A 26,133-nucleotide genomic window follows, 5' to 3' on the forward strand; every position below is an offset into this window, starting at 1 on the left:
ACTAACCACACTCCAAGTGCTCAGTGGGCACTTGTGGCCACTGGCTACCATGCTGGACAGCATAGGCCTAGGGTTTAGCTCAGCAGTGACCAAACCCAACCAGACTTCCTACCTTGGGCCTCACCCTCCTATAGTCCATTATAAAAAGAACATCGTGTCACTCCCCAGCTTAAAAGATGTCTGATATCTCCTGCTCTTGAGACAAGGTCTGCACACACTGTCATGATTTAAAAGACCCTCCACGGGCTTCCCTGGTGGCGCAGTGGTTAAGAATCCGCCTGCCAATGCAGGGGACACGGGTTTGGGCCCTGGTCCGGGAAGATTCCACATGCCGCGGAGCAACTAAGCCCGTGCGCCACAACTACTGAGCCCATGTGCCACAACTACTGAAGCCCGTGCGCCTAGAACCCGTGCTCCACAGCAAGAGAAGCCACCGAAGTGAGAAGCCCGCGCACCACAATGAAGAGTAGCCCCCGCTCACCGCAACTAGAGAAAGCCCGCGCGCACAACCAAGACCCAACGCAGCCAAAAATAATAAATAAATAAAATATTTATTAAAAAAAAAGAAATGCATAATAAAAGACCCTTCACAATCCAGCCCTAATTTCCCTTTTAAACTTTTCTCTCTCCTCTTCCCTTCCAAGAGGTGGCCACCACAGGCTTTTCTGTCCTCCACTTGGGGATCTCCTTGAGGATTCGTTCCTTCCTTCGTTCATTCAAGAAGCACCTACTAAACGTCAGGCAGCGTCGGGGGGGACGGACCCAACTCAAAGGGTGTAAGGCACCTTCTCTGACCGACTCTTACCCCTCCCCACACGCCCGCCCCACCGAGGTCCAGTCTCTCAAAGCCCCACCTCGCTCCAGGTTTACCCCTCGTCGTCACCCAGCTGGATGGCTTGTCCCCATGTCCTTCTCCCACAGCCTCCAGGGCAAGGAATGTGCATTCTTGGCGCTTTCTTCCACGCCTGCCATATCACGAATGTTCAATAAACCGATGAATGACCAACCAACCAATCCCCACTTTCTCATCTGAGGAACTAGAGCACGAAACAGGGAGGGTTGAGGGGACCTTCAGGCCTGATGTCCCAGTATTGAAACTAGCCTTCCCACAGGGGGCCGGATGGGCTAGGATCCCCGCACAGCCTGAGACGCGCCCCCAACCCAGCAAGGCATTAACGTAGGCAAGCTTCCCGACCACCAACCCCAACCGACCCGTCCCTGCCGGCGTGTCAGCTGGGGACCCGAAAGGAACAGGGGCGTGCCCACTGGGGACCCGAAAGGAATGGGGCGTGACCGCGAGGTACCCGAAAGGAACAGGGGCGGGGCGCAGGCTTCGGCGCGCTGGAGCGGGTGGGTAAGAAGCCTCAGACCCAGCGCGGGGGAGGAACAGCAGAGCACTCGGCCCGGGGGGAGGTGGGCGTGGCGGCGGCGCGGGAGGAACTACAAATCCCAGGGGGCGTCACCCCGAGAGGCGGAAGGGGCGGTCTCGGGCGGGGCGGGCCCGAGCGAGACTGAACGAGGCCAGAGGGGTGTGAGGGCCCCGCTCCGGCTGTTGGCGGAGCGCTCGGGAGACCATGTCCAGCGGCAGCAGCTGCAGCCAGACCCCAAGCCGGGCCATCCCCGCCACTCGCCGGGTGGTCCTCAGCGACGGCGTGCACCTGCCGCCCGGGGACTACAGCACCACCCCCGGCGGCACGCTCTTCAGCACCACCCCGGGAGGTAGGCACGGGCTCGGGGGTCGCCGCGCGCCCGCTCTGGGTGCGGGCGGTGTGGAGAACGGACTGGGCAGAGCTCGAGGGCTCGGGAACCGCCAGCTGGACGTGGCGACCTGGCTCCGGGGCGCGGCGGCTGGGAAGAACGGATACGGGGCATCAGGGAGGCGGTGAGGGTCACGGAGGTGGCCACAGGGAGCGCACGGGGGGCCGCCTTCCATAGCCCGCCCTCTGGGTGCGAACTCCAGAGCCGCGGCTGCAAATGCCACCACATTAGTTTCCTTCTTTTTGGGAGAGACAGCTGAGTTCTCTCACCCAAACAAACGCACGCTTCCAGGACTGCCACATGCCAAGCTGTGCTGCCCCTTGTGGGTGCTGGGGGCAGTTCTGAGGCGAAATAGGGTGGGGTCAGGGTGACCCACGAACCAAGAAGAGGCCGGGCCTGGGGTTTTTATGGAATAGGTTGTTGGCGTCACTGCCTCTTGCGGAGCCCTTTTTCCTTCCCGAGGCACCCCCAGCTTTGGGCTGAGGGTGCTCGCCTGCTCCAGTAGTGCCTCGACGACACGGGTGGCAGATCGCCCTTTTACGCGTGTGGTTCTCAGCGAAGGGACCTGGGGCCGCGGGCAGCGCCGTGCAGAAAAACACGTTCTTCTGCCCGGGGGGGGAGGGGAGGGAACCGTGTGACCTCCCTGAGAATGGATGAGGAAGAGGAAGCTGAGCTGGCGCGGGTGGGGGCCCGCCTTGGGCTGCCCTCGGGAGCCTGGTGTTCCCTCCCAGCCCCGGAGTCCCGGCGCACGGGCGCTGATGAAACCTGCCCGCGCGTTTGCATGATGAAACCCTCGTGCTCACCACTTCCCTCTCGTCCTCGCGCTGTTCTCACCCGCTTCTGCCCTTCCCCCCTCCTCTTCCACCCTCTTCCACCGCTCCTTCCCAAACTACTCGAAAACCGCCGCAGATTCTGGCGCTCCGCTGAGACCCACGGGTGGGGACGGACGCGCGCGGGCGGGTCTGCAGCCTCGTCGCCTGCCAGCGTCGGGGCCACATGCTTATTTTCTCAGGCAGCTGTCCCGCCACCAGCGAGCACAGCCAGATCCGAGGTCCGGAGCTGTTTGATCCAAAACATACAGTGTTAGAGCTGTTAGCGATCTTAGACGTTCTTGTACAACGGTGCCGCCTTATTCTATGGAACGCGGCACTGAGGCCCCAAATACGTGCCCACTGTGCAGTGTCACACCGTTTCCACAGATTGAAGAAGGAATAGCAGCCAAGCATAGAGGGGAGAAATGCTGCCTCATCTATTAAAAATGATCCAGGGAAACGTTCCCAGCGACCCTTCCTACCACTCTTTGACTCAAATTCTCTTTCCATGCTGGAACTTATATAGTCCACGCTGTTCTGCTTTTTTGTGTCATGATGTGTCTACCGGGACTTTTCTGGACAGTTTTGGGGCTCCTTCAAGTGAGGGTGTGAACCTGTGCTTGATCTGTTCGGGGTGGGCACTGAGGCAGGCCTGAGGCTCAGGTGGCCCGATTTTGCAGCTTTGTTGCTAGATGGGGTGGGTCGGATTGGAAGCAATAGCCAGGGGTGCCGTTGATAGGGAGCTGCCCCTTCTCACTTTGCACTGGGAAATAGGGCTTTGGGGCAGACCTCAGCCAATCTACCTCCTTTTGAAGGTCTTCAGTTGAGAGAGAGAAGAAGGGGCATCAGAGTGTAACTTCGTTTCTGAGGCCAACAGGAAGGAAGCTAGCAGTGCCTGGAGCCTAAAGCCAGGTCTTTCTTGTCTGGGGTGTCCAGCCGGGGAGGCACAGCTCACAGCCCGTAACCTGGAGGATCCAGGCTTGTCTCTGCCTCAGCCAAGTCGTGGAGTCTTCCTCCAAAACCCACTTCAGCCCAAGCCTTTGCCGCCCCTTTGCCCAGGGCAGAGGAGCTTGACCTAATGAGGAAAGGCCATTCCTGGCCCTCTTCTGCTTCAGTCTGGAGTGCTGTTTCTCAGTCTTCGATGTGCATACGAGTTACCTGGGGACCTCATTTCAATGCAGATTCTGATTCTGTAGGTTTGCGGTGGGGCCTAAGATTCTGCATTTCTTTTTCTTTTTCTTTTTTTACATCTTTATTGGAATATAATTGCTTTACAATGGTGTGTTAGTTTCTGCTTTATAACAAAGTGAATCAGTTATACATATACATATGTTCCCATATCTCCTCCCTCTTGCGTCTCCCTCCCTCCCACCCTCCCTATCCCACCCCTCCAGGCGGTCACAAAGCACCGAGCTGATCTCCCTGTGCTATGCGGCTGCTTCCCACTAGCTATCTACCTTACGTTTGGTAGTGTATATATGTCCATGCCTCTCTCTCGCTTTGTCCCAGCTTACCCTTCCCCCTCCCCATATCCTCAAGTCCATGCTCTAGTAGGTCTGTGTCTTTATTCCTGTTTTACCCCTAGGTTCTTCATGACATTTTTTTTCTTAAATTCCATATATATGTGTTAGCATATGGTATTTGTCTTTCTCCTTCTGACTTACTTCACTCTGTATGACAGACTCTAGGTCTATCCACCTCATTACAAATAGCTCAATTTCATTTCTTTCTATGGCTGAGTACTACTCCATTGTATATATGTGCCACATCTTCTTTATCCATTCATCCCATGATGGACACTTAGGTTGTTTCCATCTCCGGGCTATTGTAAATAGAGCTTCAATGAACATTTTGGTACATGACTCTTTTTAAATTATGGTTTTCTCAGGGTATATGCCCAGTAGTGGGACTGCTGGGTCATCTAACTAGCTCCCAGTGATTGGTGTAAGTACCACACTCCGAGTACCCAGGAATTAGTGGAATGTGACAGCCCTCACCGTTTCAGTCCTCCGCGGTCTGACCAAAAGCGATGCTTCTATCCAGGTAAACTTCTCTTGAGGTTGGGTTTGGCATCCATCTTTAAACCAGGGTCTGGAGAGCCAGGCTTTTGACAGAGTCTTCCTGGGTGGGAAGTGTCAGGAGCTACTGGAGTAAAGTGTCTGCTGGTCACTCTTGCTGGGAAGAGCACTGCAGTGTCTGTCCCTGGGGCAGAATGAGAGCAGGTGACCTGAGCCGTCTCCATGCGTGTGACTCACTTTGCTTTCCATGGTCATTAACCCTACACAGGCTGAGTCACTGATCTGAAGTTAGGTATCTGGAGAACTTAAGAGAAATTTACTTCAGGGAGTGTCACAGATGAATATTTGAGTCTGTGGAGTCTTGTGGGTTGTTTTTTTTTTAATTTTATTGAAGTATGGTTGATTTACAATGTGTTAATTTCACTGTACAGCAAAGTGATTCAGTTATACATATATATTCCTTTTCATATTCTTTTCCATTAGGGTTTTTTTTTTTTTCTTTTTTGGCCATGCTCTGCGGCATGAGGGACCTTAGTTCCCTGACCAGGGATCGAACCTGTGCCCCCTGCCTTGGAAGCACAGAGCCCTATTCACTTCACTCCATTATGGTTTATCACAGCATACTGAATATAGTTCCCCGTGCTATACAGTAGGACCTTGTTGTTTATCCATTCTATATATATTAGAATAGTTTGCATCTGCTAATCCCAAACTCCCAATCCTTCCCTTCCCCACCACCCCTTTCCCTTAGCAACAAGTCTGTTCTCTGTATCTGTGAAGTCTTAAAAATCTCCAGTAACACCATAAACCAGCAGAACCTTTGAGTGGGTCAGATACCTTCATCCACCCTTCCCCCACCAACCTCTATGTTCCCAGTTCCTTATTGGATGTTTGACCCCAAAGCTATAGGGGTTGTTGCTTGGGGGGTAGTCATACCTAAGCCCTGGACCTGGATAAGGTTAATCAGAGGTACGCAGGTAGGACTACAGGTGTTACTGGCACCCTATTTGGTTAGACAAACAAAATCTGTGCCCAGGAAGCTTACCTTGGGGCAGCTCCCAGGTCTGGCTGTGGAACAGACAGTGCCGGGAAGATGGGGAGGTGGGCTGGGCACTGAAGCTGGGGTACAGCCAGTGTCCCCAGGCCTTAGTCACATTGTCTCTTTTTTTTAAAAATAAATTTATTTATTTATTTTTGGCTGCGTTGGGTCTTCGTTGCTGCGCGCGGGCTTCCTCTAGTTGCAGTGAGCAAGGGGCTACTCTTTGTTGTGGTGCGCTGGCTTTTCATTGCGGTGGCTTCTCTTGTTGCGGACCACGGACTCTAGGCATGCAGGCTTCAGTAGTTGTGGCACGCGGGCTCAGTAGTTGTGGCTTGCGGGCTCTAGAGCACAGGCTCAGTAGTTGTGGCGCACGGGCTTAGTTGCTCCGTGGCATGTGGGATCTTCCTTGATCAGGGATCGAACCCGTGTCCCCTGCATTAGCAGACAGATTCTTAACCACTGTGCCACCAGGGAAGTCCACATTATCTCTTTATTACAGGTTAAAAGAACTTGACATTAAGGCAAGGAGGGAACTGTAATGGGCCTCCTTTTACACTGACCTGAGCTTCCTTTTAAAGCGTTTGGAACATTCCACACTATGTGCCTCATTAAAGACTTTGACGAGGACCCTGGTGTAGAGCATCCCAGACTCCCTCCAATGCCCATGGTCTCCCTGTTCTTAAGGCCTTTATGGCCTGGGAAGACAGTGTGACCTCGAGGGCTTGCGTTGCAAGTTAGAAAGATGAAGTCACACCTGAAGTAGAATTATAAGCATCAGAGTTTTATCTATAGACTGAAGCAATTAGACAGACACCCCACGCCACCCCTGAGAACCTGTATGATATTAAGTGAGAATTGCCCGCTCTAAGTAGTCGGCCTGGTAGGCCTTACATTCTAACAATGCAGACACAGCTGTTGGATTTGAATTGCCTTCAGAAGCTTATGTATTTTTTTCCTCAAAGGTGGCAGGGCCTCATTATTTGAAAAAGGAGTTTTTTTGTTTTTTCGTGAAAGAGCAAAGAAGTCCTTCATTACCACATTTGGTGAAAGGGCCAGCAGGATGGTACCGTATTGTTCTCTTGGTATAAAGTAGTGAGGCGTTTGCTTGTCAGGTTGTTATTTGATGTCGTTCCTGGAAGAGGAATTAGGAAAGGGCAGCATTACTGAAAAAAGGATTGCTTCTTAAGGTGAAACAGACAAAAGGTATTCATTTGTGTGCATAGATCCTTGTGTGTTCAAACAAACAAAGGAAAAATCTGTTACTTTCTCATCTTACTGAGATCCATGCCAGCGTTCTTCCTGCTTTATGATTCATAACAGTGAATCACGTGTATTTGTTTACGTGTTTGTTCCCTAGGTTAGATAGGAAGTTCTTTCAGAGACGGCTTATTTTGCAGTGCCACCAGCTACGTGTGACGTCTAGAAGGTGAAGGGTTGAAAAGACTCCTGCAATGAAAGCATTCTCAGGGTAACCTAGTGTCTCTACCACCAGGCCTGGGTCTGAGCTGGCTTAATAAGAATATTTAGAATTTTCTTTTCTGTCCTTTCAGTTACAGGTATAGTTATTTATCTTGGAAAGTCCCAGAGGCAGAAGCTAACTTTCTCTGAACTTTCCCACTTATCCCAGTATTATTCCCCATCATTATGGAGCAGAAAGTGGAAGGAAGTGACTTTTTATACTGAGCAACTCAGTATTGGGGCCCAGGTCTTAGACACTAGGATTGCTGCTCTTTATTTACTTGTTTGCAGTCAGTATTGCTGACTAGGTGGAAATAGGTGACATCTATCCATGGCATTTGGATGCTCAAGACATGGGCCTTGTAACCCATTGCTTATGCCCATGAAGGTTCATGGGGAGAGCTCAGATACTAGACCCAGAGATACTTGTCTTGATGAGAATGGCTGTATCAGTTAGCTACTGCTGTATAACAAGCCGTCCCCAAACTTAGTAACTTCAACAACAACAACAATCTGTTACTTCTCTTCTTTCTTTGGGCCATTTGGGCATTTTTTGATCATCTTGCCTGAGCTACTTATCTGGCTGCATACAGTTGGCAGCTGGATTGCCCTGGGCTGGAAGGTCCAAGATGGCCTTAGCCATCTGTCTGGGCATTGCTGGGGACAGCTGGAAGGTTGGGCTCTCTTTCTGTCCTCGTGGTCTCACATCATTCAGAATGTGAGCTTATTTCCATGGCAGTTTGCAAGGCCTCTTAAGGCCTAGGCTCAGAAGTCACATAATGTCACTGACATAGTATTCTGTCAGTCAAGGCAAGCTGTGGGCTAGCCCAGATTCAACGAGAGGGGAAAATAACTCCTTTGAATGAGGGAAGCCACATGTGCAAACAGGGATTGGAGGATTTATGCGGACCACGCTTTTAGACGATGTTCCATAAGGGCCAAGCCTCAAAGAACAGTCCTTTAAGAAGACTTAACTGCCTGTCCTGCTGTGTGGCCAGCAGAGCTAGGGCCAGGTGTAGAAGCAGACAGGAATCACAAGCCTGTGTATTGACCGTTGGTTTAAGAACAGAGGACACCTTCCTGATAATATTGAGTCATAGATCTCATGCCCCATTTTCAAGCCCTTCTGTCCAGCTCCAGAACGCAAACCATACAGATGGCCATGGTGCCAGGCCACTGGGCCATACATTCACTTGGTGTCATGCCTTCTCTTACTAACTGCCGCCCAGCCTACCTCTTTCCCCTTCAAGCAGCCGGGCTTTGGGTACACCCTTCAGAGGAGCCCGTGCTTGCCCAGCCCTGCTCAGCACTCGCATTTGAACATCCTTGACTTTCTGCAATACTGGCAAGAGGATGATGTCAGGTGTCTGAGCCCAGCAGTCCACAGGTGGGTGGGAGGGAGACTACTGGGAGTACAGACGGGTTCACAGTCAGCACACGCCTGGTGAGGCACACGGTGTGGAGGTGAAGAACTGGGTCTCTGGCCTTAAAGAGTGGGTGTGTATAAGTGGGCTTCTCTCTCTCTCTCTTTTTTTTTTTAAAGGGCTCTGGGGAGTGGCAGGGAGACTTCACAAAGGAAGCAGACTTGGGTTTTATTTTATTTTTTAAATTTTTAAAAATTTATTTTATTTTATTATTATTATTATTTTTTGGCTGTGTTGGGTCTTTGTTGCTCCGCGCGGCCTTTCTCTACCTGCGGTGCGGGAGCTACTCTTCGTTGAGGTGAGCGGACTTCTCATTGTGGTGGCTTCTCCTGTTGCAGAGCACGGGCTCTAGACACGTGGGCTTCATTAGTTGCAGCATGGGGGCTCAGTAGTTGTGGCTCACGGGCTCTAGAGCACAGGCTCAGTAGTTGTGGCCCACGGGCTTAGTTGCTCCGTGGTATGTGGGATCTTCCCAGACCAGGGCTCGAACCCGTGTCCCCTGCATTGGCAGGCGGATTCTTTAACCACTGTGCCACCAGGGAAGCCCTGGGCTTCTCTCTTCTGCTCTTCTGAACAAAAGGGGAAAGTGGGCCTATATTAATTTGCTAGGGCTCCCGTAACAAAATCCACAGACTGGGTAGTTTAAACAAGTTTATTTTCTCCTTGGTCTGGAAGCTGGAAGTCCAAGATCAAAGTGCCGGCAGGCTTGGTTTCTCCTGAGGCCCTGTCCTTGGCTTGCAGACCGCAGCCCTCTTGCTGCCTCTGCACCTGGTGGGTGTCCTTCCTCTGTGGAATCTCTCTCTCCTCTTACAAGGACACCAGCATGTTGTTTTAGGGCCCCTACCCAATGGCCTCATTTTAACATATGGTCTGTTTAAAAGACCTTCTCTCCAATTAGGGTTACACTGAGGTACTTGGGGTTGGGGCTTCTGCATGTGAATTTGGGGGGTGCCGTTCACAAAAAACAGGGCCCCTCCCGTTTCCAGCAACAACAGGGGTGGGGCATTTCAGACGGGCACTCCCCTGTTGGTAGTGAGTTTCGGAGGCAGCCTTACCTGTCTCTGCCAGGTGCACAGGGAACGGGGAGGAGCTGGGCTGGCCCTAGAAGAATTCATTCAACTATTTTGTTCTGAACGTCCCTGTAAAAGCCTTGTCCCTTCTGCTTAATTTTCGAATCAACTGGCCTATTCCCTCATGGGGCCTGAAGGGGGGGCCCTTTGCCACTCGCTGGTGGCACCTTTGTTACTCCAGGACCTTCATAAGACCCCTTGACCCTTGAGAACGTGGGCATCTTGGTTCTCTCTGCAGAGCTGGCGGGGCCAGACGTGAAGGGCAGGCTTGGAGGGAGCGTGCTCTTCTGCTTCTCTACCACGATTCTCTCCCAGACCGGTCGGCTCTGCTTGCCAAGCAGACTGCCCAGCAAGAACAGCCGCCCAGGCAAGGGCAGGGAGGGAGAGCCCTGCGGGCCCGCGCGGCTGCAGCTGTGCCTCCCGGTCGTCGGGGCACCGCCGGTGAGCCGGCTGTAAGCTCATCCGAGTGCGTGGCTCCCGGGAGGCTGGCCCGCGTCCGAGCACAGGCGTCCGGCCCTCCGCCTGACCGTGTTGTGAAATGCTCTCCCGGCCCTGGAAGGGGAACAGCAGTTCTAGGAATTCCGCGCTTGTACTCTTGTTGGGCCTCACGTCCTGGGGAGGAGGGCTTCTGCCTGGGAGGCCCGGGGAGAGCGAGGGACCAGCGTCTCAACTTACAGGAGCCGCTGCATCCAGACGCCGCTTGGCCCCCGAGGGGAGGGCGGGACCGCAGGGGGGGCGGGGGATGAAGAAGGAATCTAGGAGGCCTCCCTCCCAGGGAACGTCCTGTTCTGGCCAAACAGGCGGGAAAGGAGGCAGAAATCTGGAGACCCCTGCGACTTCCCCAGTGGCCGGTGCGGTGGCCCCGCTGCCCTGCTCGTTATAAACCAAGGCTGGTGTTTGGGGTCGGAGGCGACGTGGGCTGTGTCTGCCTCAGGATGGCTGCGAGGGGCCGGCCTTTCTGAGCCTCAGTTTCCTGTCTGCGAGTCGAGGACAATGTGTCTCCCTCCGGGGGGTCGAGGGGGCCACGGAGACCTAGCAGGTCAGGCTCTGAGCGCCGCCCCCCTGCCCACAGGCAGACAGGGCTCACGTGGTAATGTGATCTTCAGGCCACTCCTGGGAGGCGCGGGTCTTGTTGGCACCGAGCTGTGGAATGAAGCTGGGACTGGGAGATGAGGGCTGGTGTGTGGCACACCCGGGTTTGAGCCCAGAACTGCTGCGTCCCCGGCCCCGGGCTAGTTACACTTGAAAAGCACCTGCCCACAAGGAGATCCTAAAAATAAACGGTTGGTGTCAGAGCTGAAACAGACCTGAGAGATTACCTCTAAATCCTGGCACAGGGTTGGTGCTTTAAAAATAGTTAGAATGAGCCCAGAACAAGCCCTTGTTTACCGCTGAGGAAACCAGACCCTAGGGAAGGTCTGCCTTGCTTCATATGTTCAAACAAGCTGTCCTCACGCCAAAACCTGCCTGGAGAAAAAATGCCATTCTTGCATTTGGTGCACATAAGGAGTTTAAAGTCCCAGATGACACTAGTTATCAAACATGCCGTAGTTCTTTTTAATTTTTTGGCCACACTGTACAGCACATGGGATCTTAGTTCCCCCACCGGGGATCCAACCCACGCCCCCTGCAGTGGAAGCGCAGAGTCTTAACCACTGGACCGCCAGGAAAGTCCCCTTGTGGTGTTTTTCTTTTGTTTCTGTTGCTGTTTTTAAATTAAATTATTTATTTATTTATTTGGTTGTGCCGGGTCTTAGTTATGGCAGACGGGCTCCTTGGTTGTGGCCCGTGGGCTCCTTAGTTGCGGCTTGTGAACTCTTAGTGGCGGCATGCATGTGGGATCTAGTTCCCTTACCAGGGATTGAACCCCAGCCGCCTGTGTTGGGAGCGCGGAGTCTTACCCACTGCGCCCCCAGGGAAGTCACCTTGTGGTGGTTCTTGAAGCATGTTTCTGTGGACCAAAAAAGGATGGAGGACGCCCTTACCCTCCCCCATCTCCACCCTTGCCCTTTCCCCACAAGTCTCTTCGCAGGGTTGCTTGCCTTCCCTCTGATTTGTCCCAGTTCTTTGTGTTTCTTTGTTTTGGCCCCCATACAACTGATCCCTGGTGTGGATGGGACTGAATAAAGGGTAAAGTATGTCACCTGAAGCCACACTGGCCATGGTAATAGCTAGGGTTTGTTTGTTTAGGGCTTACTTTGTGTCAGCCACTGTGCTGCCCCACGCAGTGACCCTGTGAAGTTGCACTGTCGTCATCACCATCATCCCCATTCTACAGAGGAAGAAATCGAGGCACAGAGACATGGAGCAATAACGCCCAGAGTGGGTAGAGCCAGCAAGTGGGAGAGCTGGGTCTCTGACCACTAGGCTGTAGGAAGAGCAGCGCTGTATTCTCTCCCACCAACCCCTACTCCAGTGTTGTTCCCACCCTTTCTCTCCGTAGCTGGGAACTCTGGCAGCCCGCTGGACTTACGGCCATGCATTTGAATGGGCTTTCAGTTAGAGGGCAGCCTCAGTTATTCTCTATATGTAGTTCGAGACCCAACCTTGAACTCTCCCCCAGCACCCAACAGGATCCCAGCTACACAAATGGTTGGAAGGCTGATGGGGGTGGGGGCGGTCCGCCTCTCTTCTCCCCCCGGCCCTGCAGGGTGGCAGGTTCTGGATTCCCCTGCTCTGTACCTCCAGTACCTCCCATCTGAGTCGCCCACGGACCACCCCCCAGTTCGGGGCAGTGCAGAATTGGGGTGATTTGGATGGTTCTCTGGCTCAGGGGGTTAGGGTCAGGGGGCTTGGATTCTCTGTCGCCAGCAGTACACATGGGGTAGGTCTCTCCCTGTCCCTCTGTGATCCCCACCTATGCCTCCATTTTTAGACTCCACACACTTGACAGTAATCGTTTGTTTCCAGGTCTTTCTCCTCCGACTAAGTGTGTGTCTGAGATCAGGGAGCTGTTCCTATATCTAACGGTCCCTTACATCCCTCACACCTGGCCTGCTGTGGTCCAAAGGGGTTCAGTGAGGGACTTTTCCCTGGCAGTCCAGTGGTTAGGACTCAGCGCTTCCACTGCAGGGGGCACAGGTTTGATCCCTGGTCGGGGAACTAAGATCCCCGCAAGCCCCATGGCGCGGCCCCAAAACAAACAAACAAAGGAGTTCAGTGAGTGAATACACGACCGACCCAGCACACCTATTCTCAGGGCATGGGATTGAGCAAAGACCGGCAATTTTGTGGGTGAGTGTTAACACTTCTCCTGATCCTTGAATACAGTTCTGGAGTTAAAGTCTAGCGTGGACGGGGCTGGTACACATGGCCTGGAGGTGCTGGAGGGTGAGCTTACCACTCCTTCCCCAGCCCAGCAGAGAGCCCCCTGGGCTTTCATGAGGTGGGGAGGCTATCTTGTTCCAGCCACAGCAGTTTTAACTTGACTTACTAGGAAAGGAGATTCTGACCTTATATCCTTATTTATTTGTTTGCTTAATATCCCTATATCCTTATTACAGTTTTGTATTAAAAAAAAAAAGTTCAGTGTAAAAGATGTTTTCTTTGCCTTAATCCTTATCTCACCCCCAGAGATAACCAAACACAAAATACAGTTCTGTGACTTTTTCATGAAATACTGTGGACAGTGTACACTTTTCTTATTCCAATAGTACCTGCACAGCATTGCATTGTAGGTCTGACCCATAACTTATTTAACCTGTCCCTTAGTTTAAAAAAAAAATCAAAGTTGTATATATATAAAGTTATAGGACTTCCCTGGTGGTGCAGTGGTTAAGAATCCGCCTGCCAATGCAGGGGGCACAGGTTCGAGCCCTGGTCCTGGAAGATCCCACATGCTGCAGAGCAACTAAGCCTGTGCGCCAGAACTATTGAGCCCGCGTGCCACAACTACTGAAGCCTGCATGCTCAGAGCCCGTGTTCTGTAACAAGAAGCCACCACAATGAGAAACCTGCACACTGCAAGGAAGAGTAGCCCCCGCTCGCCGCAACTAGAGAAAGCCTGTGTGCAGCAACGAAGACTCAGCGTAGCCAAAAATAAGTAGATAAACAAATAAATAAATAAATTTATTTTGAAAAAAGTAGACGGGGACTTCCCTGGTGGCACAGTGATTAAGAATCACCTGCCAAGGCATGGGACACGGGTTCGAGCCCTGGTCCGGGAAAATCCCACATGCCGTGGAGCAACTAAGCCCATAAGCTACAACTACTGAGCCTGTGCTATAGAGCCCACAAGCCACAACTACTGAGCCCGCATGCCACAACTACTGAAGCCGGCGCGCCTAGAGTCTGTGCTCTGCAACAAAAGAAGCCACCACAGTGAGAAGCCCGCACACCTCAATGAAGAGTAGCCGCCACTCACCGCAACTAGAGAAAGCCCGCACGCAGCAATGAAGACCCAATGCAGCCAAAAAATAAATAAATAAAAATTAAAAAAATAAAAACAGCAAACTGATTTTAAAAAAAAAGAAAAAAGACTCATCTCTCAATTCGGTAAAAGTCTCTTTTCTTTTTTTCTATTTAATTAAATTCTTTTGATCAAATTTTCTTTTCTCTCTTTCTTGACTTCCTATTATCCAGGATTCGGGTACTATCTCTAATTGGTTATCTTTATGTCTTCTGCTCCCTTTATTAACTGTTTTCTCCTGTTGGTTTTGATTTGTTTTGTTTTGTTTTGTTTTTGGCTGTGATGGGTCTTTGTTGCTGCGTGCAGGCTTTCTCTAGTTGCGGTGAGCAGGGGCTACTCTTTGTTGAGGTGCACAGGCTTCTCATTGCAGTGGCTTCTCTTGTAGCGGAGCATGGGCCCTACAGCACACGGGCTTCAGTAGTGGTGGCGTGTGGGCTCCATAGTTGTGGCTCACAGGCTCTAGAGCACAGGCTCGGTAGTTGTAGTTTGTGGGCTCTAGAGCACAGGCTCAGAAGTTGTAGCTCGTGGGCTCTAGAGCGCAGGCTCAGTAGTTGTAGCTCATGGGCTCCAGAGTGCAGGCTTAGTAGTTGTGGCATGTGGGCTTAGTTGCTCCGCGGCATGTGCAATCTTCCCAGACCAGGGCTCGAACCCGTGTCCCCTGCATTGGCAGACAGATTCTTTTTTTTTTTTTTTTTAATTTATCTATTTATTTATTTATTTTGGCTGCGTTGGGTCTTTGTTGCTGCGCGGGCTTTCTCTAGTTGTGTCGAGCAGGGGCTACTCTTCGTTGCAGTGCGCAGGCTTCTTGTTGCAGTGGGTTCTCTTGTTGCGGAGCACGGGCTCTAGGCATGCAGGCTTCAGTAGTTGTGGCACGTGGGCTCAGTAGTTGTGGCTCATGGGCTCTACAGCACGGGCTCAGTAGTTGTGGCACACGGGCTTAGTTGCTCCTCGGCATGTGGGATCTTCCCAGACCAGGGCTTGAACCCATGTCCCCTGCATTGGCAGGCAGATTCTTCACCACTGCACCACCAGGGAAGTCCCTGTTGGTTTATTTGAATCTCATTAAATGTTGGGAGCTTTTTTCAGAAATGCATGGAGACATTTGACTGTTTATATTTAAGAGTGAGGTGCTTAAGAGCTGACCGGAAGCCCCTTGTGAGTTGTGGAGACTGGTGGACTCAATCATGTGGCTAGTTGGTTTTTTGCATTTGGGATACCCCCCTCCCAAAATCCGTTTCTACAGATCTTTATCTTTACTCTTGATTCTGAGGCAGGGCAGGGCTGGGCGTTTGAGGCCACCATTCAGGAGGTCAGCTTTACTTATTTTCCCTGTCTCCCCTCCTCCTGGGTGAGGAATGTGTGGCACCTCTCCCTGTTCTCAGCCCCCATCCCCATTTTCCTTGATGCCTCTAATTCCTGAACCTTCCTGGGTTCGGACCCCGCTTGCTTCCTGTTGTAACCTCCACTGCCACCTTCCTGCATTAAGTTGTCACCCTTTCCCTCTCTCTGTTAGAACCACAACTCCATTCACTTTCTGTCTTCATATATCGTGATTTGGAGAACAGTTGGAGCCCCTTTTGCACCCAGGTGGGAGCATGTGCTTCTACTTGTTCTTGGTGTTTTGCACGACTTGTGAGAGAAGCAGCAGGGAACACTGTCTTGGCTCTACCAGCTGGAAGCTGCCTAGATCCTCAAAAGCTTTTGTTTATAGAAACCTAGTGGAGGTGAGTCATTTTCCCTTACATGGAGAGGAAGCAGGCCCTCAGCTGAAGAGTGTTACGTGGGCACCGGCTGGTGTGACACCCACACGTGCCAGAGGATCACACTTGACCAGCACCTCGCTCAGCCTCGCAGGGGCCGTGGCATCCCCTGCTGGTTCCCACTTCCTGTCCCCGTAATGCAGGCCACGTCCCCAGTTCCAGGAGACAGCAGCAGCCTTGTCACCTAAGGTTTCCTATTTTTGACAGTATGGGACTGTGTGTGTTTTGTAACGTTTGCGTCCTCTGTGGGAGGCTTAGGGAATTTCCAGAAGATCACTGTTCACTGAAGCTGTGTGATGGTGGATCCCATGAAGGGTTGGAAGAAGAAAGGGTTAAAAAGCCAAAGCAGCTTCATCTCCAGCTCCTATCCTTCACCAGCCCCAAATTAGTCAGTGGTGGCTTTGTGGTCTCCTCCCCTCCCAGGCTCCATGCCTTGTCAGCTGACTCTCTGAACGCCCTGTTTACCATCCTACAGCCTCCATCCCTGGCTGAATTATTCTGATGGTGGCTGTCTTGGGTGCCACCTCTGCTGACATTTAGATTATGGATTTTATTAACTGAAATGAGGATTTTTATTTTTAAATAAGTGCACTAGCCATAGGATAAAGGGCACATTGTTTATTTCTTTTTCTCTTTTAAGCGTAATTACTGACTTTTCAAAGGCTGGGGGCTACTTCTGAGTATGTACCCTGAAGAATTGAAAGGAGGGCCTCAAGATATTTGCACACCCATGTACCTAGTAGCATTATTCACAATAACCAAAAGGTAGATGCAACCCGAATGTCTGTGGATAAACAGAATTGGTATAGCCATACAATTGAATGTTATTCAGCCTTAAATGGAAGGAAATTCCCACATGGGGTCCAACCATGTAGATGAACCTTGAGGACATTATGCTAAGTGAAACGAGCCAGTTGCAAAAAGACAAATACTGCATGATTCCACTTATATGAGGCACCTAGAGCAGTCCAGCTCAGAGAGACAGAAAGTGGAGTGGTGGTTGCCAGGGGCTGGGAGAGGGGGAGTTGTTTCCTGGATAGAGTTTCAGTTTGGCAGGATGAAAACAGTCCTGGAGATGGGTTGTACAACCATGCGGATGTACTTATACTACTCAACTGTACATTTTAAAATTAGTTCAGATGGTAAGTTTTATGTTATTTCTATTTTACTACACTTGTTTAAAAAATTGCTGAGGGCTAGTGACCTTTAAAGAACCTCCCCAGAAGCTGCTGACCTCCAAGTTCTTTTTTTTTTAAATTTATTTATCTTATCTATTTAATTTTGGCCGCGTTGGGTCTTGGTTGCTGTGCGCAGGCTTTCTCTAGTTGCAGCGAGCGGGGGCTACTCTTCGTTGTGATGCGCAGGCTTCTCATTGTGGTCGCTTCTCTTGTTGCAGAGCATGGGCCCTAGGCCCGCGGGGTTCGGTAGTTGTGGCACGCGGGCTCAGTAGTTGTGGCTCGCGGGCTCTAGAGCGCAGGCTCAGTAGTTGTGGCGTACTGGCTTAGTTGTTCCATGGCATGTGGGATCTTCCCGGACCAGGGCTCAAACCCATGTCCCCTGCATTGGCAGGCAGATGCTTAACCACTGTGCCACCAGGGAAGCCCTCCAAGTTCTTTTTTGAGACGATTGGATCTCCAGCTCTTAGGTTCAACTCCAATGGGGTCAGTTCCCTACTCTGTGGTGAGCAAACCAACAAAAAAAGCCAAGGTGGTATTAAGGAGTTTGGGGTTAGCAGATATAAACTCTCATACATAAAATAGATTAAAAAGGTCCTACTGTATAGCACAAGGAACTGTATTCAATATCCTGTGATAAACCATAATGGAAAAGAATATGAAAAGAATATATATATATGTATGTATGTATATGTGTGTGTGTATATATATATATGTGACTGAATCACTTTGCTGTACACCAGAAACTAACACACTATTGTAAATCAACTATACTTCAATAAAAATAAAGAAAAAAATGATGGACTTCCCTGGTGGTCCAGTGGTTAAGATTCCACCCTTCCACTGCAGGGGGCGCGGGTTCGATCCCTGGTCAGGGAAGTTCCACATGCCGTGCAGTAAAGTGCCAGGCCGTGAGAACTAAGAAACAGAAAAATGGTCCCATCTCTGAAGCCAGGACGTCCTCCCTCAAGGAGAGGGCTCCGTTGTTCTCCATTTGTAGCCCACCGGGCTCATAGGCACACAGCCCTTCATGGTACAGGTGAGGCCCGAACGGCGGGGGTCCAGGGGCAGGCACAGAGGGTGAGGTGCACAGGGCCACCCGGCTGGTTGATAGCAGAGCCTAACGTACAGCGCCATTCTGTGTGCTTTGCTGTCCACGCCTCCCCCTGGGAAACGTGAGCTCTGAGCTTTTGTCCTGCTGGTGATGAGGGGCAGGGCTGTCAGCCCCAGCAATACTGCCTCTCAGAAGAGGAAAGCAAGACTGGGCGGCCGCCTAGACAGGCCCGAGTCTGACTGGGACAACTCAGCAAGGAGGCAGAGTTCACCTTGGGTATCTCTCACCATCCTCTGCTCTCCAGCAGCCCGGGTCATCCTCAGCACTGGAGCCCAGTCTTATTAACTCACATCAGAGCTCAGATGCAAACCGGTCCCTCTCCTGGCTCCAAGGGTTAACAGAGAGGCAGTGCTCAACATTGAGAAATGAATCTCAGCTGTTGGAATGTCACTCAGCAGAGCCATTAAGTGAGGGACGTATTTCAGGGCTATTGATAAGGAAGGGCATTCCTGAAGTCCTTGCATCCTGGTTTCTAAACTGGGGCCATTCACCGTCCATCTGCAGTCTTTATTTTTTTTTTCATTGGATTATAGTTGATTTACAGTGTTTCAAGTGTACAGCCCAGTGATTCAGTTATGCAATACATATATATATAAATCTATCCTTTTTCAGATTCTCTTCCATTACAGGTTATTACAAGATATTGAATATAGTTCCCTGTGCTGTACAGTAGGCCCTTGTTGGTTATCTGTTTTATATATCGTAGTATGTATATGTTAATCCCTAACTTAGACCTCTCCCTCATCTGCAGTCTTTTTATTTATTTATTTATTTATTTATTTTGGCAGTGTTGGGTCTTCGTTGCTGCATGCGGGCTTTTCTCTAGTTGTAGGGAGCGGGGGCTACTCTTCATTGCAGTGCGCGGGCTTCTAGTTGCAGTGGCTTCTCTTGTTGTGGAGCACGGGCTCTTGGTGCGTGGGCTTCAGTAGTTGTGGCACATGGACCCAGTAGTTGTGGCTCACGGGCTCTAGAGCGCAGGCTCAGTAGTTGTGGCTCACAGGCTTAGCTGCTCCGCGGCATGTGGGATCTTCCCGGACCAGGGCTCGAACCCTTAAGTGGTTAAGCGGATTCTTAAGCACTCCACCACCAGGGAAGTCCCTCCTCTGCAGTCTTTATCATACTTTGCATTGTACTTGTACATATATTTAATATTTCTCTTTATATCACCTTCTCCTTTAAATTTAGTTTTTATTATTACATATATCATGTAATATATAACATGTACTATTACCATATTCAATTATATCCTATTGTATTTATTAAAAGGAAGCTTGATATCACAACTGTATATGGAAAAACCAGACTCACTTGCTGTAAATAGAAGGTAGCTATAAAAAGAAACATAATGACAAGAAGACAGTTTTAAATTCTGGCTAGATTCCTCTGCCTGGTGATGGCTAGGAGCCTGGGGCCTGCTCCTGTTGAGAAGGGAGCCATCAGCAAATGTTCAGGAGGTGTTATGTTACTAGGACCATGCTGGTGCTTCTGAGATAATCAGGATTAAACTAGGGCCCAATGGGGGTAACCTTCTCAGTCTTCACTCTTGTTTGAGGAATCAGCTGGCCTCCCACCAGGCTCCTGGGTCCTCTGCTTGAGAAAACACTCCCTTTTTAAGGAGTCTCCCAGGCAGCTGCCCTCATAGGAGGGGTCCTGGGTGCTTTAAGGATAGTGAGTCATAAGACACGGTTCCTCACCCTAGGGTGACTCTTGAGAAAGGAGAGTCACCCTCTCTCCTGTGTAGAAGCCCTGAAGTGCAGGGACGCATCGGAGCGGATAGGTAAAGGATGCTGGGGGCGGGGGTGTCTCAGGGGAGATGGGCTGAGTGAAGAGCGGCGTGGGGCGGGAGGGCTTGAGTCCAGACAGGAAGCGTTCTCATTTTTTACTGGTTGGGGGGATCACTTGATTTTTCTCTTTGCCCCTCTGTTAATGGAGTTAAAGATTCTGGATATCCCACGAGGGTGCTGTAAGGACAGAATTGAAAAATGCATAAAAAACGCACTTTCTCCGCTGTCGGATGTGATTGTCGTGAGTGGCGACACCGAGCACAGGGTCTGGGAGTGAGTTGGTGGGCTGTGAGCAGCAAGCACAGGGGAGGATGGATGCGGTCAGGGGGCCACAGGATCGCCCGCGGGATGGGGAGCCAAGGCAGTTTGGTAGCAGCAGGGTCCTGGGCTGCAGCCAGGCATGAGTAAGCCTCACTCCTCCGTCCGGGCTTTTGCAGGAAAACCCCCCACCTGCGCTGCAGCCACACCTCAAAGACATGAGGGAAAACAGCAGGCTGGGGGGGAGCGGGTGGTCCGCCATGGCGTTATCAATGTCCCCGCCCCCTGCCAGGTACCAGGATCATCTACGACCGGAAGTTCCTAATGGAGTGCCGGAACTCACCTGTGACCAAAACGCCCCCGCGGGACCTGCCCACCATTCCCGGGGTCACTAGCCCTGTGGGTCATGAGCCCCCTACAGAAGCCAGCCAGGACCACCTGAGCAGCAGCCCAGAGGACAAGCCGGCGGGCGGTGAGTGGCCGGGCTCGGCCAGGCTCTCCCTGGGGAGGGGGATGCGTGTGGTCCCATCCGCTCACGGGGAGTTCCAGGGAGGGGAATGATGCTCCTGCTTGGAACTGCCCAGAGTCCAGAGGGTGCGGGTAGGGACTGGAGTGTAGAACTTCATCGGAACCAGCTTTCCCGGGGAAAGGGGCCCAGGAACCGGAGGAAAGGCGATTTGGCCTCATAAAATCTCATTAGTGGGGAGCTTGCCAGGGGATCACGCAGCCACTTTGAGAAGCACTTTCATAACCTTTGTGTAATTGTCCCTGAAGTGTTTCCGCGTGTCTGTGATACTCGGAGCCCACCCACGATATTTGTGGGCAGGAGGTGACATCAAAGTCACCGCATCCTCACCCTCTAGGAAATTACATGTCTGTGGGATCAGAAAGGCATCCAGGATGCCTTCTGTTAGGGTGTCCATAGCGGATTCTGGAGACAGTAGAAACAGTGCAACCAGTTGTTTCTGCAGGTACCACATGGGGTAGCTGGGTCTTTCCTGGTGTCTGTTCCCCACACCCCCTGCCAAGCGATCAGAGTAGCCACCCCGGCAGAGGTGTGTGAATGCCCTCTTTGTGGCATCGGGACTGGCTGGCCAGAGCATCTGTGCGCTCCCGCTACGCGGAGGACGCAGCATAAGCACTCGCAGACAACCTGAGTCAGCCTGGAGGCTGCTGACCCTTCACCCAAAGGCGGTACACCAAGCCCGGACAGGAAGCAGCTGGGACCTCAGGCTGGGCTGGCTCTGCTGACAGCAGCAGAGAACCCGTCTCCCCAGAACTCATCGCCTGCAGGATGTGGTTCATTATTAACTCGGGAACCCCACCTCCCAAGACAGGCCCCAGTTGCCTTGCCTTCAGACTTGGAGAGCCTTGGAGGGAAGGGAGGTGGACGGGCACAGAGAGCGCAGTAGGAAGGACGGCCCCAGGCAGCGCAGTTCCCTGCCCTGTGTTACAGGATGGAGAGAAGGAGGGATAGAGTCACGTGGTCGGTCCCCCTGCTTAAACCAAAGACTGGTAGTTGAGGATGGAGGTTGTCAACACCTGAAATGGTTGTGTCACCACTACCTGAAGGCTGTCCATCGCCCGCACTTGCACACCCTCTTCCCTCCCAGTTTCTGGAACTGCTCTGGCCCATAACAAATGCAGGTTAGCCCAGCAGTGCCCCAGGCCAACAGCTCTGACCCCACAATAACAGCCTAGTGGTCTGCATGGTTGTTGGGATGGGGTGTAGTGGAGGAGGGGGACATGATTGTCCATTTTGCGTAACTGGCTATGAGAAGCCAAGGCTCCTGCCCTTGGACCCACATATCTGTGGGTAGACGAGGGTAGTTGTTCCCCTCCGGGTGTCACAGCAGGCATCCTGCCCTGTGGAACCTTGGAGCAGCCTTGGCCAGGAGACCGTGAAGGAGGCAGTTCCATTAAAAAGGAAAACAAGGGAATTCCCTGGCGCTCCAGTGGTTAAGACTCCACGCTCCCAATGCAGGGGGCCTGGGTTCAATCCCTGGTCAGGGAACTAGATCCCGCAAGGCACAGCTAAAAGATCCCTCACACGGCAACGAAGAACCCGAGGGCCGCAGCTAAGACCACGCACAGCCAAATAAATTAATTTAAAAAAAAAAAGAAAAAAACAAGCTGCCGCAGCATGAATTACTTGAAAATTTTAATGGTAAGAGTTGGACAAGGGCAGTGAGTGGCTGAATTACCCAAATAACTTCTGTATCGCAGGGTCAGGCTGTTCTGTGGGAAATCGGATGTATGCCTAGTAGGTCAGGGTACCACTTTCTAAACCAGAAGCTGGGACATGTGCTCAGAAAGGGCTTACGTTTAAGAAATATTTGGGAAGTTGTATTTATTTCAAATCACAAGGAGCCATTCACTCTTATTACAGAATTCAGGGCTGTCACCTCTCCTGTGGGGAGACGTGGTCTCTGTGCTTCATTTGGGATTGGGGGAGGGAGCACAGCTGGACGTGTGTTTCTGGGAATTCCTGGTCCTGCCCTCTCTCCGTTCTCCTTGGAAGCACAGACCTGGCCCGGCCCTGCTCTCCTTGTGGGAACAGCAGAATGGGAAACCACGCCTCTTCTTGGCCTCTAGAATGTCAGCGCTCCCACATGCCCGTGGCTCACCTGGCCCTCTGTCTCTTCTCTCCCCAGGTGAAGAGTCACAGTTTGAGATGGACATTTAAAGGGCCAGCCGTCGGAGTGAGCAACGCCGCTTGGGCCCCAGAGGCCCGTCTCGGGAGAAGGGTCACACCAGCCAGGCCTTATGAAAGTCACCATGCTGGGCAGCTGTCAGGTGTGGAGCCTTCCAGCCCCGCCCGCTGCTCCCTCGCTCAGGGCACCTGCTCCCCTCCCCCTTCGTGGACACCAGCAGATACCTCCGTGTGCCTGCAGCCCTGCAGGAGCTGTCACCCGAGGGCAGTGACCTCAGGCACACCCTGCAGCCCAGGGCCAGCTAGTGGACACGCTCCGGCTCTCCCAGCCCCCTCCTCCGGGGGGCGCACCCACCCCTTCCTCAGGTTGGTGTGTGGGAAAGCTCCCCTCCCCCTCCCTTCCCAAGAAAGGAAATAAAAGCCACCTTCGCCCTAGGGCCAAGCGTTGGCCCCTGTCTGAGCTCTTTTCACCTCCATGTGGATAGCTAATGCCAACTACTCTGTGCCATGCTTGTCAGGCGCTTTCTATACAGCATCTCGCTTGACCGTCACACGGATCCCGTGGGGTGAGTAGAGCACGGGTTGGCCTCGCTGTCCAGCTTGGGAAGGTAACAGCGCACGCGGGTCCAGGACAGATGTCATCGGGGCAGGGTTGGAGCTGCACTACTCTCCATCTCCTGTTTTGCGGTGCTAGGTGCTACCTCTTTTCTGGGCTGTGTCCCCCCCAAATGTGTCCAGTGGCTCAGTCACCTTAGCTCTGCGGGCCCTTCCCTGCAAGCATCAAAGGGAAGGAGAGCCTGACCCCACGCTGACATCGACTTACTGATCCACGTGCCCCTGGTGTCTGTCAAGTGTCCCTTTGTATGAGCTGCCAGGGGAACATGGATGTGAGAAGCTCTCTGCCTTGGGGATTTCACTGAAATGTCAGATTTGCCCATGAGAAAAGGTAGCGTAAAAGAGGTTGTATAGGGTTGGTAACCAGCGAGTGGTCCACGCAAGGGGAGGCTTCATGGAGGTGATGCTACCGTTGGGTCCTGAGAACGACTGGCTGGGGGGAGGCAGGGGCCCATGTTGCCAAGGGCAGGTGGTCTTGGGGAACCAGGCTGTACAAGGACAAGACATCAAGTTCCCCGCTTTGGCCAGAGCGGGCAATTTGTGAGGAGGGGTGGCTTATAAATGACAGAAAAAGGGGGGGCCAGATTTCTAAGGGCCCTGAATGCCACGTAGAGGTCCCTGCTGAGAAGCAGCAGGTGTTTCTCATCACGGGGTATGCTGGGGGGTGGATGGCCTTTGACCACGAGGGCATGGCTGACCTGGACCTCACCAGCTCTGGACTCAGCACTTGTCAACCTGCCGTTTGGGGAGCAGAAGGCCTTAGTGGCCAGGTCCCTTGCCTGGTTTTTTTCTATAGCTGAGTTGGAGTCTCCTCTCCTGGCAAAGACTGTGACGGCAGCTGGAATCCCTGTGCCTGGTGACAGTGTGCAGAAGGACCCGGCCGTGGGGACATGTTGACTCCAGGCATGCAGCACATCCTTTTCCCCTGGCTAGGGAGTAAGACGGTGGAGGGGCCACCATCTGAGCTAAGGCAACAACTAAAGCCCCAACTAGGATCAGAGTAGAGATTGGCCCAGTCTTCCCAATCCCTCAGCTTTCCCCTAGAAGCGTCTCCCTCTCCCCTTCTGACATGCAACCAGAGGCCGTGCTCACAAGTCTACATGATCACAAGTGCACTCCCCTTCTTGGTCCTACCTCTCAGGATCCAAGGGACAGAGTATAAAATTTGGCCTCTCGGGGGCTTCCCTGGTGGCGCAGTGGTTGAGAGTCCGCCTGCCGATGCAGGGGACACGGGTTCGTGCCCCGGTCCAGGAAGATCCCACATGCCGCGGAGCGGCTGGGCCCGTGAGCCATGGCCGCTGAGCCTGCGCGTCCGGAGCCTGTGCTGCGCAACGGGAGAGGCCACGACAGTGAGAGGCCCGCATACCGCAAAAAAAAAAAAGTTGGCCTCTCTGACAATAAGAACATTCTTCACAAGTTGTGAGCCTTCCCACAGAACAGAAGTATCTCCACCAGAAAACCCAGGTATTGAGCATCATCCTGGCTGGGTGCTGTGGAGTGGTCTTCGTTGCTGGGTGTGGGCTTTCTGTAGTTGCGGCGAGCAGGGGCTACTCTTCATTGCGGTGCGCGGGCTTCTCATTGTGGTGGCTTCTCTTGTTGTGGAGCACGGGCTCTAGGTGCACAGGCTTCAGAAGTTGTGGCGCGTGGGCTCAGTAGCTGTGGCGCACGGCCTTAGTTGCTCCACGGCATGTGGGATCTTCCTGGACCAGGGCTCGAACCCATGTCCCCTGCATTGGCAGGCGGATTCTTAACCATTGAGCCACCAGGGAAGCCCGACAGGTAGGGTTTTAATGTAGGGGGGGCCTTCCTGGATCATGGATGGCCTGAGGTACAGGGGCCAGGAGAGCACGTTAGCTGGAGGAATGTCAAAGCTGTTGGGTTTTCCGAATGTGAATGAAGAGGCTACCCCAGGGTAGTGCAGATGGGAAGGGGTATAGCCTCTGACCACTTGGTGAGGTGGAGGAAATCATGGTCTGAGTGACCCAGAGAGGAATGCCAGTTTAGGGGTGGCACAGAGTAAGCAGTGAGAAGGCCAAAACAGAACCTTGGGGAATGTTTCTAGCAAGCACAAGCAGAGCGTAGGGGCCTGATCAAATGATTTTTCTAATCTCCACTGCTGTTGGCACAGCTGTGGGCATACCTCCAGCTCCCAGGTAGCCAGACTGAGGTTCCATCGTAGGCCATCTTTTTACTGGTACCCTCTAGTGTGATGGTCACTGCTAAAGGACTCAAAAAAAGGCCCAAGGACACAGGGCCAAGCACGAGGTCCCACGGTCTGAAACCAGTACTTCAGGAAGGGTGGGCTTCATCGACAGACCCAGCATGGGGTCTTTTCCAGCTAAGTCCACCCTTGTTGTGATTTAACGAGCCTTTGCTAAACCTCATGCACACGCAGCATGATGCCAGGCCTTGAGGCAATGCAAGAGAATTTCAAGACAGACACCTGAGAAAGTATGAAATAATCCCAGGAGGTGCGATTAAGTGCCAGTGACTGAGAGTGACAGGCCAGTGGGACAGAAGCACGTGGAGAGTGCAGATGACATGGAGGCCGTAGAGGGGACCCAGTGAGCGTGGGTGCGTCTGGGATGGACATGGTGTGTGTAAGGGTGTCCTGTGAGGCTGAAGAGTGTTGGATAGCACCAGGTAAACTGAGGTAGCACAGGATTAGATTATTGAGGGGAAAACTGCTTGAAGGCCTTCTCTATGTCTGGAGATTTACTACAATCTTATTTATGGTCCCAATAACATAAGGTGAGTGTTTTTATTTCCATTTCACACATGTCCATG

At 52.2% G+C, this 26,133-nt stretch overlaps 1 protein-coding gene across 1 annotated transcript; it reads left to right on the top strand.

The window, feature by feature from the left end:
* Positions 1–1,486: 1,486 nt before the first annotated feature.
* EIF4EBP1 (eukaryotic translation initiation factor 4E binding protein 1) lies at positions 1,487–23,174 on the top strand. The gene is made up of 3 exons (XM_027122833.1): positions 1,487–1,719; positions 20,371–20,550; positions 22,733–23,174. Exons 1-3 carry the CDS (start codon positions 1,575–1,577, stop codon positions 22,762–22,764), a joined length of 357 nt encoding a protein of 118 aa, XP_026978634.1. The 5' UTR covers positions 1,487–1,574; the 3' UTR covers positions 22,765–23,174.
* Positions 23,175–26,133: the final 2,959 nt, after the last annotated feature.

This window comes from Aethalodelphis obliquidens, unplaced genomic scaffold (genome assembly GCF_003676395.1).
Source record: "Aethalodelphis obliquidens isolate GAN/ISIS:26980383/991018 unplaced genomic scaffold, ASM367639v1 scaffold25, whole genome shotgun sequence".
NCBI lineage: Eukaryota > Metazoa > Chordata > Mammalia > Artiodactyla > Delphinidae > Aethalodelphis > Aethalodelphis obliquidens.